Source organism: Takifugu flavidus, chromosome 2 (assembly GCF_003711565.1).
Source record: "Takifugu flavidus isolate HTHZ2018 chromosome 2, ASM371156v2, whole genome shotgun sequence".
Classification (NCBI taxonomy): domain Eukaryota; kingdom Metazoa; phylum Chordata; class Actinopteri; order Tetraodontiformes; family Tetraodontidae; genus Takifugu; species Takifugu flavidus.
The window spans coordinates 3,326,744-3,346,888 of record NC_079521.1 but is presented as its reverse complement, the minus strand read 5'-3'; the positions used below and the strand labels follow the sequence as shown (position 1 = coordinate 3,346,888).

General features: G+C 43.9%; 1 protein-coding gene across 3 annotated transcripts in view; it reads right to left on the bottom strand.

Moving 5' to 3' along the window:
- The window catches only part of ntrk3b (neurotrophic tyrosine kinase, receptor, type 3b), a 131,214-nt gene that overhangs the window by 59,242 nt on the left and 51,827 nt on the right, over positions 1-20,145 (bottom strand). For all 3 annotated transcript variants that reach the window (XM_057016324.1, XM_057016317.1, XM_057016332.1), the window contains exons 4-7: positions 17,087-17,155; positions 8,524-8,678; positions 7,783-7,925; positions 6,194-6,332 (exon numbers count right to left, since the gene is read on the bottom strand). In XM_057016324.1, coding sequence (XP_056872304.1) covers positions 6,194-6,332; positions 7,783-7,925; positions 8,524-8,678; positions 17,087-17,155 — 506 coding nt within the window. The remainder of the gene's footprint in view (positions 1-6,193; positions 6,333-7,782; positions 7,926-8,523; positions 8,679-17,086; positions 17,156-20,145) is intronic.

The following is a 20,145-nucleotide window of genomic DNA, read 5'->3' as shown; positions in this document are numbered from 1 at the left end:
GCGTTCTTCCAGAGTTTCTCTAGTCTAAGCTAGGAAAAATAATGTCACCTCTTGTTTACCGATAATTTGATAGGTTTTTTTTTGTGAACATCGTCTATACCTCCATTGCTAGTTTTAAGATCAGACTTAAAACCTACCTCTTTGAAAAAGCTTATTGTTGTTAATTCTGTAGTTCCAGTTACTATCATAGATAGAAAAATTATCGTACTTAGGGGGTCGTCTAATCATTAGGTCACATCTTAGCTATGCTGTTATAGGCCGAGGCTGCCGGGGTCCAGAAACATGATCACCTGACAGGCCTCTATCACCCCACTGGGTCATGGTTTCCTCTCCTCTCCTCTCCTTTCCTCCTCCTCATCAAGCAGACTAGTTATGATGATTCCTGTGTAGTTTTTCTGCTCCCCCCCCTCCCCTCTCTGTTTATTTACAGGTATCGCCGCCTTTCGGAGCTGCATGATGACCTCCGGCCCCACTGACCCGTTGTATAGTGTATTTTTGTGTGTGTTTCTGTGCTCTGTGCCTCTCCTCTCCTCTTCCCCTCCTTCTACTTCTCCTTCTCCTCTCCTCTCCTCTCCTCTCCTCTCCTCTCCTCTCCTCTCCTCTCCTCTCCTCTCCTCTCCTCTCCTCTCCTCTCCTCTCCTCTCCTCTCCTCTCCTCTCCTCTCCTCTCCTCTCCTTCTCCCTATCCTCTGTCTCTACCTACCCCCCCATCAGCAGGAGGGTCCCCCTACATGAGCCTGGTCCTGCTCAAGGTTTCTTCCTGTTAAAGGGGAGTTTTTCCTTGCCGCTGTTGCTTGTCTGGGGTTAGGCCCTGGGATTCTGGAAAGCACCTTGAAACAATTTTGATTGTATAAGACGCTATATAAATAAAGATTTATTTGATTTGATTTAATTTGATACCGCCAAAGAAGACACTAATTCTAACTGTCTTCTATGGTGGTGAACGTCTATGAGAATATTCAGAGGCTGGCAGCCATTTGTAATCTATGATCACCTATTAGCTACTGGTCCCACACTTGCCCTACTCAAACATATGAACCATTGCCAGATATAATCAAACACAATTACAGCGCTGTGGACTGCGATTGCGGCTGGTTGTGTACCACTGGATGGCTTGTGTTTAACAATAATTCTCTTAGAAAAGATGAATTAAGCCTTTATTCCTGCTTGAAAGCTGTCATTTTTCAGAAACCGCTTGAGCGATATTGTCCCTGCCAGACAATAGTGACAATAAAGTCATTCAGTTCAACTAAAAAGCTGAGGCACGTGCATGTGTGAGAGCAGTGGTGTGGAGGTGTGCACTGAGCTGTGGATTCTGAGCTGCAGAAGAAAGAAGGGAGACAAAAAGAAGATGAGGGAGGACGATTGGCCCATAGTGAGGGAGGTGTGTATCTGCAGCCTAAAGACAGAGGAAAAAGATTGAAGTTCTGTCACTGATGGACAGTTGGGGACAGATCCATTTTCCCCACAGCGCTGCTGTCAGCCCAGTCTCACTCAACACAATACACATCAGCGCGCGGCACCGTCGGCACGACCGCGTCCTCATGCCGCACACGCACACGCCAGGTTTTGATAAATACATCCGCTCGATCACAAAGAACACGGAAAACAAAAGCACGTTGGGTAATGTTATCTTGCGCCAACACTCGCGGCCCGTTTCAAACACCGTGTTCTGACCTGACTCCAGACATGACATCAGCGCCAGCAGTGGCAGGTCAGGCGACACATCCCTCCGGACTGGCCCCAGATGTGGAACTCAAACCATTTGTTCTAAAACCAAGCACGTTCTCTTGTTCCTGAGCAGCTCCAGTCAAGCGGAAGGGCAGAGCGTCAGCGGCCCGAATACTGCCGAATCAGCATCTCTCTGAGCCTAAACTGGGAGATATTCTACAGTCTTGAAGTTTCGGTTTTCGCCCCATAGCTCCGTTGAATTAAATCAGCGATTACATCAGCCTCCACTTCCCAAAACACGCAGATTAGTTTCAGACATTACCCCAGAATGTGCAGATCGAAGAATATGCCGATAGATTTTAAATTCCACTCACTGAAATAATGGCACTCAAATCTAAATGTACACACATTCATGAGTGTGGAGGCGGGTCTTTGAAGCCCCAGTAATACAAAGCCCCATTTTAATACAAATATAATCTCAGTTTTGCCCCCCCCATTACTTTAATTTGTAGTAATGTTATTCAAAACACACATTAACACTAGAATCCTGCCGGGTTTACAACAGTCTACAATTACTTAACTATCGCTTTCACACTGAAATAAGCACTTTGATGCAGGATTTTTTAAAGTGGATCAACCCTGATTTCTGTGTAACACCTGATGGATAATAACGAGCAAGCGAGTGCACTTGCAGTTGTCACATTATTTAACATTTGTATTTATATCTATTATTTGCAGTATTACGGCAGTTTGCTTCAACTTTCCACAGCGGTGAGGGTCAGCATGGTACATTTGCAAAAACAGCGAGTGCGAGATTGTGACACTGTCTGTGTCCTCCACTCCTGGGTGGTCGTCCCTTTTTGTTGGGCATTGCCAGCGGGGATTGACAACACAGCGGAGGACGCTGGAGACGCTCAGGCAGGGACGTCAACATCATCGACGCCTTTCGCACTCCAAATTTCTCAGGTCGCTCGCGGGGCCATTTGACCCAGGATGGAATGACAACCCGTTCATACTGCCGGAAGGACCTGTGTTGATGTGGGACATCACTGGGGGTTTCTGTAGAATGGAAGTGGCTTGTGTCCTGGGTTCTTTAGGCAGTTTGTCGCAAGATTTTAACTTCCAAAGCCAGGCAAAGTTTAAGTCAACTAGCTTCTGACAAGGAGAAGAAAGGCTGACTGGGGCCTCATCTGGACAATAATATGACTCAATTGGTCTAATGATTTAACAGGTAACAAGTTGCACAATGGCACAAGCTCGAGTCAAACACGTCTTTTCTCTGCTGATAATAGCAGCTATTATTCCCAGGGAACAGGATTTTCAACATCAGCAAGGACTTTGTTCCTAACAAAAAGACGCTACATCAAACTTTAGGACCAAAAGGAGAAAAAAACTCAGGAGTCTACAGCGTTGTAGAGCCGCTATTGTTCAGGCAGCAGTGGGACAATGGTTTGTAGAATTTGCATTCCAATAATTACAAATTGACTAAAAACAGGGACGATGGCTTTGAATGCAGAGAATGTTATTTGACGGCTGGTAATTTTGCTGTCAGTCACATTACTCTCTAATCAGAACAGCAGTTCGAGCTTTTTTTTTTTAAAAACGTTTCCAGAGACAATAGGCAGGTCCGGGAAGGGAAATGTAATTACCATCAGAGCATGTGGTGAAAAATTAATAAGTTAATTTAGAACACCAGCAGACAATGTCAACAAAAAGAAAAAGACAAAAAGTCTGGAGATACGTAATCCATACACTGCCCATGTGACCAGATGCCACAACGTCAATCAGTCATTGCGTCGCGGCGCACAGCTGCTCTGCTCCAGTAGGAGGTTCTGAACTGATGACAAATCGGCACAGTGATGCATTACAAACAGGCACAATAGATTGTCCGCTACATCGGTGAGTTTGCTACAAAAAGAATAATGTCCCCATTGATAAATGTTGTCTTTGGATATATAGTCTGTCCCATTTCTGCCTGAGGCTAATCCCTGGGACAAACCTGTGGATGAGCTGTGATTCAGGGATATTACAGGAACATTGAGATCATTGCTCTATTACAGCGTAAGGTTATATATCACCCGCTCATCCTCCCATAGCTTTTCTTGCCGGAGAGCTGGAGGGCTGCAGGATGGTCTACACTGTTCAATTGTCTTAATTGTCTTCATCAATTTCACTCTCAACATCTCATTGCATCCTAAATGTACCTGCTTAATTTGGATGTTCTGCTGGCAAAAGAGGTTTTTCTCTTATTCTCTGACAAATTCCAGTCTGAATCCTTCTTACTGCCATAAACAACAGTGACTTGCGCAGTCCTTGGACTTCAGCGAGGCTAAAGTATCATCAGTCCGCATCCAAACAGTGTATTTAATATGTTGACACTTGGCCACTAATTTCCTGAATAGCCGCTGATTTTGGCTGCTGATTTTACACGTACGCACATTTGCGAGGTGAAGCTAATGGAGCTGGTTCTGCAACTGATTTGAAAGAAGCGGCAGGAAGACCCTCTGAAGCCAAAACCCCGATTTAAGGAGTTGGTAAAGAAAATGCATCTTTTAGTCTCAACATAGAGTCCAAAAAGGTTGGGTTGGATGTTCCATACTCATCAATGAAGAAACACTGTATTGATTTAATTGGTGCCAGTTCAGTGGGCACTGGACGTGCCTTGACTTCTACTAATCCTTTCGTAAAACTACTTTTCAAAATGATCTCATTTTAAAGAAGACTTTGATTAAATGTGTGATATAGCTAACTGACGGACTGGCGTGATTGCTAGCTTTAGCTCTTCAGTGTTGACAGTCCAGTCACAGAGGTGCAGCTATGTGCTTTAGAGCTGATCCGTCTTCAAAGCCAGCGGGTTGACAGCAGATGAAGGACATGGATTAACGCCTCACAAAATAATGAACGGGCTGATGACCGAGGGGAGGTTGACATCGGAGCTATTACCTGCTCGGTTGTCACGAAAATTGAAAAGAAACAACAAAACAATATAATGGAAAAGCTTTCATTCAAACACCTGAAGCCTTCTAGGCCAGAGGTCTGATGTTTGATGATCATGTTTGTGTTGTGTGTTCACCCAATCCTACGCGATTACTGTCGTCCTACGTGAGGACACAACATTTAGAGAATCTGAGTGCTCTAAAAGTGTAACTCGCTGTAACGGTCCTTTTTCACTCTACATGATATTTTAAAATGGCTGTAAGTGAAAATCCTTGGAAGACTATTGGGAAACCAAATTTCAATTCCAATATCTGACTTTTTACCCTTATTGTCGTTGCTATTTAGGGTTTCTATGTGTGTTTGTATGAATATTTACAGTAGGAATTGTTCTGGATTAGTCCTGATCAGCTCCAGTGGTTCACATTCTCTCCATTAGAGGTGTAAAATAAGTTGTACAGAATGAAAAAAACAGCTAGGCAAACCTCCAAAAATAAAATCCATCCATCTTCCCGTAACATTTTCTCCTAGTGCGCTTGTGTATTGATCTGGATGAAGCTCCGCAGTTAGGAATAATACACTTTTCATGGCCAGTTCTCTGTGACAGCGCTACACTCATCACATTGTCTCAGGCGCTCTGCTGGGAACGCTGGATTCCTGATTTATTTCAAACCTCTGCTTAGCACCTTCCCAGCTAGAAACCGCTGAACTTCCTCCTTACGTCGATAGCAATCAAAGGGAAGAACAGCGCAGGAATCGTGGGTTTTGATTCAAATCAGCAGATGTAGTGAAAACACCTTTTATGGCCTCTTAAAGCAGTTGTGTGTGAAACATGCCTGAAGCACAACTGTTGGCTGGAAGATACAGATATGGTGTTTTGTTGGAGCTGTAATCACTTTTTATCCTCTAATACCACTTTCCATGGAATAGAACAAAACAAAACATGCAGTTAAAGTTAGAGAATTTCATGATACAAATCCTGAAAAGGTAAACGATGCTGAGCAGAAAAAAAATGCAAATGTAAAGATAATTCACAGCGTTCCTCTCAACTAATTAAATTTAATATTTAATAAATATGGAACAGCTTAATCCATGTTTCCTTAAAATTCAACCAAACAATAAAATATTGGTGTTATATATTAGGACATTCTTCTGCAGGTTTTGTTTTTATTTAATATCAAAGGAAAGAGAATTCTAAAAGAGAAGTAAAAGAGCATCTGCTGAACCTGCAGAGCTTCATTCTGTGTACTTTGCTTGTGTTTATGAAGAATCGTTTGAGTGGAATTAAACACGTGTGGCTCTCTGACAACCTAAAGGTGATTGTCCTCCAGGATCACCCTTCTGAGGTGGTGGTGAGTTCTTTTCTCTTTGTCTCTCTTTTTAATAAAGCTTAAACTGATGAACGGACCTCTGCTACAGGAGGGAGAACATTTCTGCAATCATGGATCTTAAGCTAACTGACATTTCTATTAAACTTTTTTTGGTTTCCTGGAAATTCAATTGAAATGATGACAGCCATCAAAGGAGCAAAGGACAATGGGAAGGAACGGTGCGGTATGCGAATGTTCCGAGATGGAAATCCCACTCACACTGGACGTTGAGCTGCACGGAGGCGTTGGTCATCCCAACCACGTTCTCTGCGATGCAGGTCAGCTGATAGTTGTTGTCATCTCTGCTGATGTTGAACAGGGTCAGGTTGATGGAATGGGTGGTGGGGTGGATATCAGACTAGAGCAGGAGAGGAGGGAGGAGACACACAAAAGAGAACATATATGAATGGGAGCCGGACTTCTGTCTGATGGAGATCGCCGTGGCCTGAAGGGGAACGTGCACACTCAGTCTTTGGGTGCTCCGCCTGCTTGCTACTTTCAGCCAGACGGGAGAGCGTAGGATGTTTACGCGTCCCCCGGTGCCTTCCGTCGGCCGCGGTACCTTCCACTTTACTCATCCTGATGAGCTACATTATCGCTAAAAACATCAACCCTGAGGCTGCACTAACTTCCATTTGTAAGGTGACTTTGAGCATTAAAGGCATGGCTGACAAATGCCATCACATAGCAGCTTCCCAAACTGCATTTCTCTTCCTCCTGCTGTTTATCTCTGCCGTTGTTATTGCTGCAGCATCCCTTGGGCCTGTCTCAGGGAGCCAGATTAGTGCTTTAGCTGGCACGCTGCGGGTTCAGCCCGGGCCTCTCAGTCTTCCTAAAGTAGCTTATTTTGATCAGGGGTAACCTATGCTGCACAGCTAATCTGGGAGCAGCAAAGCAGATTAAAGCCTTGTTCTTCATATGTGAATAAGTCAGACCATAATTGCATGTTTGCGCATCAACATGAGCTTTAAAGAAACAACCCAAACATTTTTAAATATACATCACATTCAGGGGAGCGAAACAAGCCGACGGCAAATAAAACTACCAGTAAATGCATTTTCTTCGAGGCGCATTGGCTGTTACGTGGATTGAGGTTCATCAGCGTTCTTTCAGAAGCTCTTTAGGAATCTGAATTTGTTTTGACTGTTTGCAATGATTTATGCTTATAAATGTGCTGCTGCGACATCACATATGGAAATATTCTAACATTACACTAATTAAAGAGGAGTGCCAGGAACTTGTATTCCCACTGAAGCGCACTGAATCAGGCTGCTGTTTACTGTCTGGAGTCGTTTATTTCACTTCAAATTGGACTTTCCTGCACCTCCCAAGAGCTCCATTTCCAGTCACTTTGGCCAGTTCACGCTTATTAAAACAAACATTCGCCCCACAAAATGCTTGAATGATTTTTTTTTTGTATAAGAGGAAAAATAATTCCTTTAATTTCCCTATATGGCCTGATTTCGATGGATCACTTTATCGTGACGCAAAAAGGCAGATGTGGAATTAAACAAAAGCACTGGCTTTAAGGTCTGTTCAAAAGATGGTCCGCGCTTTCTTTTTTTGCCCTCATTTGGCTGCTGAAATGTAAAAATAAGTCCAGCTATTGCCAAAATAACCAAAAGGGAATTCTGACACTGATAACAGTGTTAGTCCTCAGTGACATCACACAGCTTGGGGAGGCTAATAGCTAACCACTAATGGTTGTTTCTCTCAGTGTCACAAATGCTGTCAAGCTAATTAAGCATAATGCCAACAGCTGTTTTCACCGGAGTGTGTGCGCGTGTGTTTGTGTGTGCGTATTTCACCATGTGTGTGTTAATGGAGCGCAGGCCGCTGATAGTCCAGTCCACATCAGGCAGAGGTAGTCCAGATCCATTGCAGCTCACGGTCACATTGTCGCCCTCGGTCACCAACACGCTGCCATGGCTCACACTTATTTCAGGTAAGTCTGGAAAACACACGTGCGCAGACACACACACAGACACTCAAGGTGCTTAAATCAATGCTGGTTGTATGTATTTTCACACAAAATTACATTTTCACTTCTATTAGTGTAAGAGAATCAGTGCATTGAAAGAAATAGGGCACGCCCACCCACCCACACCCTACATACACGCACACCCTACACCCCCCCCCCCCCCCCCCCCCCACACACACACACACACACACACACACACGCACACAATGTCACAAGGATGAGTCACCACCAGGAGATAACACTGCAGAGTCTCCAGCGTCTGTCAGAATCAACACGCAGCTCCTCACATCAGATTCACCCCGTGAACCCTGTCACACACCCCCGTCCTCCCGCCTCCGTACGCCTTCCCGCGCCTCCTCCTTTCCCTCCATTTCACCTTTAACCCTTTCCGTTCTTCTTCAGACCTTTCCTTGTCTTATTTCCATCAGCCTTCACTCATTTGCTCACCTACTTTCGGAATCTCCCATCTTCCCTCAGCTGATTCCTTTCTTCTGTCCTCTTTTAATGCAGTTCACACACACACACACGCACGCACACACCCGCCCCCTCCCCGTCTTCCTGCTCTTACCACATTTCTGGATGTACATGTTGTGCAGGCGTATCTGGGAGTCTTCGTTCTTGCAGTACAGCTCTTGTGTGTGCAGCCCGGCTTCTCCTCTCTGCATCCACAACTGGATCCAGCGGATATTGCAGCCACATTCAAACACCACGCCATCCAGACGCCTGGAACCCACAGACACACCAACACCATCAACAATGAGAACAGTCCAAGCGGGCACCTTTGAAATCCGGAGGAAACCGATGCTTAATAAACACATGCATTCATAAAACATATCGGTAAACTGCATAGCACAGACATGGCTGATAATGTCAAGAAGATGCAACTGGAGGATGCTCTGGGTCTGCTGCATTTAGCTTTAACAGTCACAGAGTATAGCTTTCTCCCATTAGCAGAACCAGGCTGGAAGCTGTGAAAATCTTTAGTAGGATTAAAAGGTCAACTGTCCCTGCTCATTAGTGCTGCTTATTGCTGTATATGACAGGTAGCTTTTGTTGAAGTTGGATTTATTGGCACACGGAGATGAAACAGGAAACTAACAAAAGGCTGCATGCCCGTGTTCAAATGTCGGAAGGTGAAAGGTCAGGAGCTGTGTTAAGGCAGACAGGTACCATTAGGCTCCTCTGAGCATGCGTTTCTCAGCATTCTCATCGTGGGCAGCTGCATTGTTCTGCACGATACGCCCAATTTGCATTTTGCATATGTCCAATTTGGAGGCTGGGCTTGGCTGATTCTGTCAAGACGAATGCCCATCCAACCGTCCTTGACAGAGGTCAATATTGATATTGCGGAATGCATGAATAATGTATGCCTCCAATGTGCCACATTTTAAGTAATGAGAATAGATTTCCTCGGGTGGATCGGGCTTATTATCAGGTGCTCACTGGATCTGATAGTAGAGCAGGTACAGCTTTGATGCAGCGGCAGCGTCACGCTAACCCTGCATGCTGCCGGTTACACAGATCCCTTCCCTTTTAACGGCGCATCACTTGAAGATGAAAGAAGCATTAAAAAGTGCTCTTCATTTGTTTCAGTATCACAATTTCCAGCCATACAGAATAAAAAGGAACAAATTTAAATTGCAGCAAATATGGAACAGTTACAGAAATGGCACCAACACACACACACACAGACACACAAACATGAACCATCACACAATGGTCGTTCGCTACTGTTGTGCACGTCCAGTGAATGAATGAAAGCATAGAGGATAATGAAATCGCGTGCTGCAGAAGAGGTCGGCTTCCTGCATGCACAGAACTTTTAATTTAACGCTGGATGAGCTGAACCACAGGAGATCAATGCTCACTAACACAGATGGTCCAGGTTGTCCTTTCTCACACTAAAATTATGCTAATTCTTAATGAGAACCACCACATTGGTGTATTATCAAACCAGTAGCTCTCAGGGACGTTCAGCGTTCCTGCTGCACTGATACAGAGCTACATTTCTATACAACAGGCTATAAAATGGATAAAAATGCATTCTCCATGTAGGTTTTCATTCATCCAAGTCATATTAATCCATAAAGGTCCAGCGAAGGGTCAATTGGACTGTTTAAAGCAACAAAGACTTTTCACCCCTCACCTGAAAGGCTTCTGAAGCCGTGAAAAGAGCAAAGATTATGTTTGCTTGAAGCCTGCTAACAATCCGCCCCCCCCTCCACCCCCGCCTCTCCAGAGGAGAGCTAATGATCACATTCTTCTATTTTCGTTTTTTCTTAATTCCTGGAAAGGTTGTCATGGCCTTCAGTTGGGAATTGGCAGATCACAGGTTTCAGAGCTGCGCTTTGTCCTTTTATATGTCGTCAGGCATTATTTTAGGCAGCGGGTGTGTTGAATCCCCGCTGCTTTGCCTTTGCGTCGTGCAGTTGAGCATCTCTTTGTGCTGTTTGTCACCTTTAATGCAACCCAGCAGAGCTGTGCCTAAGAGTATCGGAGAAACCCTCACTGATCACAGTTTTATTCCAGCTTTCAGACCCTCAAATTGGCTTCTCTTAAAGCAAGTGACTGACATTCTGTCATCTGTTCAGGGTAAAGAGTCAGGCTAACCAAACTGAAGCGGCCTCAGCTGGGTGCACAAGGCATAACACCAACCCTGCACGCAGCAGCGCCGGACACCGGAATAAGTTATTCACTCATTCAATACCTTTATTTAAACTCATGAGGCAAGAAAAGAAGGCAGATCTCCCCAGCTCAGTAGAGATTTGGGGCTTTTTTTCAGTTGCAGCCACTCACTTGAGCAGCTGATGTAAGTGTTTGTGGACTCAACAGTTAATGAAGAGATGCAGTTTGGAAGTTTGCCAGTGAGGGCCTTATAAATGAATAAAAACATGTGGAAGTCACGTCTTTGAGCCAGGAGGGCCGTCCAACCACGCTGGACGACTACAGTGATGTGTGGAATCGGAGGCTACAGTGATAAAATAAGGGTGGAATGGTGGATAGCATGTAGACTCTACATGCTATCCTAGCATGTAGAGTCTACATGCTATCCACCAGAGAAACACGAGTAAATGACGTCACCGTAATCTAAAATGAGCATTAAAATAGATTCAGCTAAACAAATGAACAGCAGATCTCTGAAGAGCAATAAAAAGAGCTAAGGTTTCAAACTCTGAGGTCTTTATCCTGCTCATTGGTGCCTGTTTAATGTGTGTATTTCATTTCCAATAGTGTCTTATGCCTTTACAGTACCTACTTTATTAGTAGATACAGCACTCTTGACTTTCCGCCACATTTATCTGGTATTTCTGGGATAATATTGCACTGGCTGAACAGAAACACTGGACTTATTACAAAAGCCTCCCTAATGCTTATATTTGAAGCATGTCAAGCTATTTATTAAATTCTAGTATTGCATTCCTGGTTAGTTATCCCAATAAACCCTGAAATTGCTTTGCATTTACTTGAAATTTAAATGTATTACAGATGGCAAACTTTATAAAGACAAATTGGATTTTTACTTTTTACTTGAGTCCCATAAAGCCAATATCATCTCACCACTTTACCACTGAAGCTCCTCTGCACCAAAAGCAAACAAGAAAAGAAAAACAAAATGCACTATCCTACCAATTCACCATAACCCCCCGACCCCCCTCTAAAACCATGTCTTCTGCAGCTCCTCTACATCAGAAAGCACGCTCATTCAAGCACTCACCGCCTTTCACCGTCCTGTCGAAGGTGTGGAAGCTCCACGGAAAACAGCAAAGGTGTTTGCTGATCTTTGAGCGCTCCGTCCCTTGGCTGTACTCAATTAATACAAACACACTTTTCTCTGGATGATGAAATAATTTGCAAAATGATCGTTATATAGCACATCAGTGCTGCCTTTCATGGCACGCATGAAGTAGATGTAAACACCAGCTGTATTTGGTCTAGACATGTCATTTTTGACTTTACAAATACTAGAATCTTTAAAGCTTTATATCACAGCTCCTGCAGTTAAGTGCACTCATTATCCTGCCGTAAATGACGACTGCTTGACATTCAAATATTTCTCTTTTCTTTTTGCAAAGAAGCAGCTTTTTTGATGTTGTTGTCGAGGCAGCTCTTTGATTAAATCCGGGATGTTGCGCCAGTGACAGGAAATAAAAATATCTGAACCCCTTCAAGTGAACCTCATTGTGGTGCCACAGCGCCAACTTCTCCAAAAACTGAGTCAGTCGCACTCAAAGACTATACAGGCGAATAAGCTGCACTACAGGGAAGCCCAGAGACATTCGGAGGAGCCGTCCTTTGTATTTAGTTGTAAATTATGAGCACTTGCTTGAGTATGTGGAGTCAGGTAAAAGCTGCAGTGGCAGAGATAAGGGAAGACTAAAGTTGAATTCTAAGAAGCTCAGGGCCTATCATCCTCCTGTTCTACTCTCAGCCGATGTTCCCCCGCATTAAAGGATGCTCTGCATAATCAAATATTACCAGATCGGCCGATCAAAGCTAATGTGACCAAAACTACTGCCTTTGTGATAAAGAAATGACTCTATTCAATCTCACTGCCTCTGTCTTCATCTATAGGCCTCGTCCCCCCTGCATGTGTTTCTTCCTCTGTTGGGCTATTTCCTGCTGTTGCTGTTAAATGGGGAACAACTCTAATTTAATGGTAGTTTCTCCATCGCTATCATATTTCTATTGTTCATTATGGTTTGTTTTAAACAACATTTCTACATCTTATGACATCTTGGAGGAAGGAGTTCGTCAGCAGATGAGTTTATATTCATTTTGATGACTTTTCACATCTAGTTTATTGGCCAGTAGCATTAGTTAGGGCTTTTTTTTGTTTTTTTTTTAATAAAAATGCTCAAGAAAGGGCAAACCTCTGACACTGCTGAAGCCTGATGCTGAGAGGTATGTGGACATCGTTGACCTGGGTCAAACGCAGGCTGTCACTGTTCCTGATCCTCCAGATCCTGTTACTCCCGCGGCTACGGCGGTGTCCCTCTTTGCACTTTGTTCTGCCACTGCCGTTGAACTGCTCCAGCTTCTCTTCCTCAGCTAAACACTGTCTGATCCTGACACCCCAGCTTTGCTCCCACATGCCTGCTGCACCAGAATCGCACATTGGTACAAATGTTTCAAAGGTGACATTTTGGACATTTGCCAGTTATTGTCAGTTTCACCATGCATGACAGTCAGTGTTTTCAGCCGCTGACCTCCAAATATCTGGGCCATTTATTCTCATAATCCCGTCTTTTCTTCTATATTTACCATTTGAATGCTCTCTTTCCACTTATATGTCGTCCTTTGAAGTTTGCAGTGTCAAAGAAAATGTCACGCGTTTGACTTAAAGTTTGGCCTAAATGCTGTTGGGCACTAATGAAATGGATCGAATTGAGTAATTTACCTGTCAGGAAACCTTGGGAGGGAAAAATGAATGTTTAATTTAGCCTAATGCACTGGCAGTCATATTAGAAGATATGACTGGCAGTCATATTTGATCTAGGATCACACGTTTGATCTAGTCACATTTCATCCACATTCAAAGAAAAATCCATTTTGCACTGAGAGGCGTAAATGTTTGAGTTTGCGTCGGCCAGCCCCTGCTTTCCAGAGAGCTCGGATTAAAGAAGCACGGACAGAATAAAGGGATTGGGGATGCACATTGCCTCGGGCTGATTGCTTCCACTGCAAAAGAAGAGAAGAGAATCTCTCCCTCTTTTTGTGTTCCAGACATTATGCTCTTCCTCCAAGACGGCGGTATCGTTGACTGCCACTAAGTCTGCTTCCTATAATCTCCAGTTAACATCACCACTGAGAGCCTCAGCCACAGATTTAGCATTTAGCTGCCCAATTCAACTCTGCCGCCTTTCTCAGGCTTCTGATTGGACGGGCTGCAGTTCTTCAGCTAAAGGGCAAACTGACAAAGAGGCAGAGCCGATTATGTTAGTCTCATCCAGAGGCAGCGCAGAGCAGACTTCCATTGTAAAGGTTTTGATATGACGTTAGAGCCTTTTCACAGGAGCCACAAAGGACTCCAGATTATTAAGATTCCACTGATAGCCGCGTCATTGTCACCGATATTAAGATATTGCGGGGAGTGTAAGATATCTTTGCAACCAACCTGCAAAACAAAGCAACTTCACAGTTCCAAGATCTGATAAGAGCAGAAGCACAGAGACTTCACATCCAGCGACGAGAAACACTTGCTCCTACGTTGACCTGGAGTCTTGTCAAAATGGCTGGATTTGTCCTGGGTTTGATTTTAATTAGCAAATCCATTTGTTTGTTAAAGGAAATAACATGTCAATAAGGGGAATGATGGGGCGGGGATCTTAAATGTCTTGAGTCTTTGCTTCAATTTCATCATGTCCGGGAATTTCTTTTCATTAGGGTGCACTTTTGATGTGATATAAGCATGATTGAGCAGCGCGGGAGTGTTTTTTACTGATTGTGAATGTAGCTGTTTCCTAATAAAGACAGGCAGTTGGTCAGGATGCTCAGTTTGGCATGACTGAATGATTGACGCTCAGTGAGTGAAAATGGTTTAAATTAGCACACTGATGCAGTGAAGAAGGTAATAATGTTGGAGCCATGTTGCAGACTCTGCCCATGATAGAGTGACTCAATTCCCATTAGCGAGGGCTGATTCCACACGGCTTCCTTCTTGCATAAAGCCTCGGCCCCCGTCTCTGCCGCCACGCCACTCCAACTGACACCTCTTAACCAAACACGCCAAATGCGATAGACGCTAAGCCTCACTCCTCATCAGTATTCAGCAGGAAGCATGACATCATCCCGGCCCTGCTCTTCATGTAGAACAACAAAGATGCCATTTGTACTCATAGAAAACTGCGGCTTAAGAACAAATAGCAATGAACTTTAGTGAGTTGTGTCAACCGAGGGAGTCATTTTAATTTCCCCAAAGCGCCCTTGTCTAAAAAGGAATGCAGTGATTTCCCAGTAGGTGACGTGATGTCACTAATCACTATTTGTCACATCCTTGTAAAATGGCCACGTTTGGAAAAACCAACTAAAGTCATTTTCAACCCAAGTAGAAATGTTGTTTTAGGAGCACATATTATTTTTCTTTCTTATGTTTAAACACACACAAACACTCTAAAAATGCTCCATTTGTTCTTTTTTAACTTGATAACTTTTAAAGTACAAAAATGCAAACAAGAGGATTGACGTAAATAAACATTATGAAATAAAGTGGCATATTTTGGAGGATGGTTGGATGGAGATTCAACCATTGGGGGACCAGGGAGGTGGTTATGGGCCGGGCTCGGTTCCCTGTAGGTACCTTTAATGTAAACCCAAAAAGGTGTGTTTGAAGGTTGTTGTGAGGACCAAACAAATGTCCTTACATCCCAGAAATGTCCTCACTTTGCTGGTAAAAGACATATTTATGTTCTCCTTATGGAGCAAAGAGCGCACATCCTCATCCACATTGGCTGGGTGTCTAAGGGAGTGTGTTAAATGGTCCAAACAAAGTTTTTTTGTGGGCATGCCTGCATGTTCGTCCCATTTTTGTTATTGCTGATGCCACTGTTGGTCTTTGCTAGATGAAGATGACATTTGTATGACTTTTTATTCCAATTTCAGAGGTTTACTGTCATGTTCTTCAATTTATTGACCAGCGAAACTGGTATTACGTGACTGCCGCTGATGTAGCAATTTCTATCTAGCTTAAGCGTCCTGGGGTGGAAATGCAAGTCAGGTCACTATTTACCATTTCAAATCATACCAAGGTCAGCAGAACTGAGCTTTACCACTTTCTGGAAAGGCAGCTTCACATATCTGTCTGTTAGAAGAAGAAAACCAGTTTAATTGAGTTTGCTGTAATGAGAAATGAATCCGCCTGGTGATGAATGTACTGGGCTCAAGATTTGAAAATCAGCCAGCCTCGCCAGTGATATTAATGAAAACCTGACTTGGCCACATCACTGCCTTCAGCACACTCCGGCAGTTAGAAAATTAGCACACAGCAAACAGCAGAAGCTTTTTGTTCAGCCACAAAAGTATCAATTTTAATACCTTCTACTGATCGCTAGGAGTTTTTTTGGGTGAAAAAAGAACATATCACGGTTTAGCCAGTGCGGAACGTCTACAGTCCAGAGAGGAAAGACATTCACAGGAATATAACATGTATAATGAGGGATTTACAGCACATCTGCCTGGGAGGAAGGCACGCGTTGAGATGACACTTGTGGAACACTGGTACGAGGTCCAGGCTGAGGTGCAAACTATGCAGGGATGATGGGAACAGGTGCTGATCCTGCAGTTCCTGCTAGCGCAGCGGATCCCGATGAGAGCATCAGATAAAGCACGAAGTGCCTTGAGATTTTCAGAGATAGTAATAAAAGCCCAATGTCAGGAGAAAAGCCACTTTTCACACCAAGAAATGCACCTGGAGACCCACAGGGGTACCACAATGTTTAAATAAAAAAAAACACACACACCACTGGGCATTTTATGGTGCAGGATCCTCTCTGACTGACTATTGATGCGAGAAGGGGCGTTCACACTGATCAACAGAGTGTGGCGCTCTCTCAGGACCTGCCCTGCTTCTACCTCTGAAAATAGAACAATAAGGAGGTTTGAAATAGCCTCCTGCCCTTCTCTGCCTCCACTTTGCTGGCCTGTAGGTGCAGGAAGCGCAGCGCCAAGGTTCAAATGATGGACAAAGTCGACAGGTGTGCTGACGTGTGAATCACAAGCAGGTCGGCGTTGCACTCGTCTCCTTGGTAGCGAAATGGCAAACTCATTTCATAAGCACACTCATCACTAAAATATTCATGACAAAGAGGAAAATAGGGTTGGACTCCTTGTATGCAGGCCATTACATTTCCTTTGTGAACATTAATTGAGTCAACAAATGACTTATAGGATCAAGCAGCAGCATCAAGCCGCCTATAGGTTCAGTCTTTTGCAGCACGTTCAGACAAATGAGAGGTTTTGCACAACAAAGACGGGAATTAAAATGGTATGCAGCGAAGACAATTCGTATAGAGGGAGATATAGCACTTAGGGTGCGGTGATAAATTGATGTAGGGAAATACAAACAAAAGCCAATGACAGAGACAGAGAGGGAGGGAGAGAGAGAGATGCGGAGTGTGATGAAGCATCAGACTTACAGCTCGGCGAGTTGGAGGTTCTGGAAGAGCTGCCATGACAGCGTGGTGAGAGGATTCTTTGACAGGTTTCTGCAGAGGAAAGAGAATCAGAGAAAAGGAATTATGAGCACCTTTTTGATGATCAAAATAATAAGGTATTGAAATTACTCTGCATCATTTTTATTGCGTTTTTTTTTTTGGAGACATTAAAGTAAACTGAAGATGGGGACGAGGCCTGCACTGATGGCTGAAAATAACTACTAGTGATGAAGAAATGAAACCCAGCATGGCCGTGTGGCGCTTCAGGGCTCAGCTAACTCAATAAAAGACAAATAAGTGATTTGGCTAGAAACTTTGATTAGGTTTAAATATAAAAAAATATATGTGTCTGATGGACATGTGCGTGTGTCGAGGTTGTAGGAAATAAATCCACTCTGGCCCCAAGAAGCATCAAATCCTGCCACATCTCCAAACAACACAAATATACATTAACAGTGGCTCCTTCAGATTATTGTCATCCTATACGTCTCTGACAGAATGTATGTACTCTATACAGTATGTACTCTGTGGAGTATGTGTGCCTACTCTCTCCTCTACCTCTGCTCTCGTCTCGTCTCGTCTCGTCTCCTCTCCTCTCGTCCCCTCCCCTCCTCTCCTCGGCTACCTATTCTCTCCTCTACCTGTCCTCCCTCCTTCTCCTACCTTCCTACCCAGCCCCCCATCAGCAGGAGGGTCCCCCTACATGAGCCTGGTCCTGCTCAAGGTTTCTTCCTGTTAAAGGGGAGTATTTCCTTGCCGCTGTTGCTTGTCTGGGGTCAGGCCCTGGGATTCTGGAAAGCGCCTAGAAACAATTTTTATTGTAAAAGACGCTATATAAATAAAAATTGATTGATTGATTGAGAAACCACCAATCGCCGATTCAGCGACGCGTCAAACGGTCCGATCTAATAACGTGATATTAAGACAAGCTACAATTCACACTAGTAAGATGTTGAGAAATTCTCTACACATATACACTCCCACACACACCCTCCCTCACACCTCTGGATGTTAATTTTTACGTGGGCCCTAATAGATTCAGTCGTAACCAGAAGTGTCACCATGGCAACAAGGTGTTGCTCCTTTTTTCCTAACTTCCTGCAAGGTTGCTCACATCCAACATGTTTGCATGGAGTTGCTGGTTTGAATCTCATTTTCACCTTGAAATGTATGTTTGTGCAAACGCACCTCGGCTCAGAAAACAGTAGGTGTGTTAGCGGAGCGTTTAAAAATGCTGCGTGAAGTTTCACCTGCCGATGAAAAACAGCCTTAAGTCCCTCTGGGACTGTATAATATATGAGGAGAATACATCCTGCTGGAGCGTGCGGGAGAGAGAGGGGAAGGTGAGCCATTAAACAGCTTCAGTCATGCTGAACACGGATGCTGAACACATCTGTCAAATCACAGGCCTCAAAATAGACACATTTACCACAGATCGTCAACTTCACACCCTCCAACGGAGGACTACAAAACAGACACGCTTCAAACAGACCAACGACATGGAATGCTGCACCACAGCGTCGCTGAGAGGGTCAGATGCTCGGGAGTTTACCTCCAAACTCCCGACAGTCTTCAGAAACTACAGAAACCTGTGCTAAGCTTCAGCGCAATGACAGACGCCGATGGATGCATCCTACCAGGACTGGGGGAGGGGGTCAGGTTTAAAATTAAAGAGAGAGATATTTTGCTGTTTAAAACCAGGAGGTTGAAAGAAGCTCCATCAGCTCTAGCTTCCATCCAACCAGGAAAAAAGTCTGTGTTTTATGTTTTAAGTTTTAATTTCCTAGCATGCATTTGTTGCCCCAACGTGCCACTGTTGTAAGTCTAATATTGTTGCCTTGTTTAATGTTCAGACGTGTATTTCAGGCCTGCCTTTAGCTCCCCCTAGATTAGAAACATGGTCGGTGACAACCACTCACCCTTGCATGTACTCATGCACGTGCACACTCCCCAAGAGGACAGCAAGAACGAATTGCAGCAGTTGCATCAGAATGATGCGTAAGTGTAACTTCCACGTCTGTCTTTGCCAGGATTGACATCATCCTTCATGCCGGGTTTTATCAAATCATCTGAGACGCGTCTGCAGACACACATCCACAGCCGTGATGATGTCACGGCGTGCATCGTCACACATTTGAACTACTTTTTCTTCACCGCTTTACCCCTTTTGGGGTCTCAGGGAGGGTGCAGGGGCCAAATTTCAGTTAACATGTTGAAGGAACCTACATCTGTCTGTCTGTCTGTCTGCCTGCCTGCCTGCCTGCCTGCCTGCCTGCCTGCCTGCCTGCCTGTCTGATAAAGTCTAATTTTTTATACATTATATATGATTTATATATGATATGTTCACCTTTAACAGTGTTGCCATGAATGCATGTTGTACGTTTCCATGGCAACACAATGCTCAAAACACCGAGCTGGTAAAGGAGGGTTCTCTGACTGGTGTGCACGGAACACCATAGAGCCTTTTGACTTTTTTACACTGGGATAAAACTCATTAAATAATGAGCTTAAGTGAAGCTTGTCACATGTTATTATGTGTAATAGAGCATGCGTTGTTTAAGCAGAGGGACTGCATTCACATCTCCAGCAGGAAATGTTCCGTTTTCAAAGGTCATCCACTGCAGCTCGATAAGAAATGTCATTTGAAATTGGATTGAGGGGGCAAATGAATTCATTAATATATAAACAAATCAGCAAATAAGCCATCAGAACTGATGGAATGCCAAAAGACAGGATGTGAGGAAGGCCAATCACTGCAGAGGGGAAAGCAAAATGATTATTAGATTTAAAAAAATAATAATTGGAGTAGAAGATTAATCAATTTATAAGCCAAAAGGACACCCCCCCTACACCCACACACACACACATGCACACTAACATGCACACATGCCACTTTAAATATTGAGACCCAGCATCAGAATCCACAACTGAGTCACATATCGTTTCTGCTCCTCAGACATTGCTCATTTAAATAAAGAATTAGAATTATGCGATTCACATGAAATTTTCATTAGGTTGGGGTAAAAAAAAAGGCGTAGTGT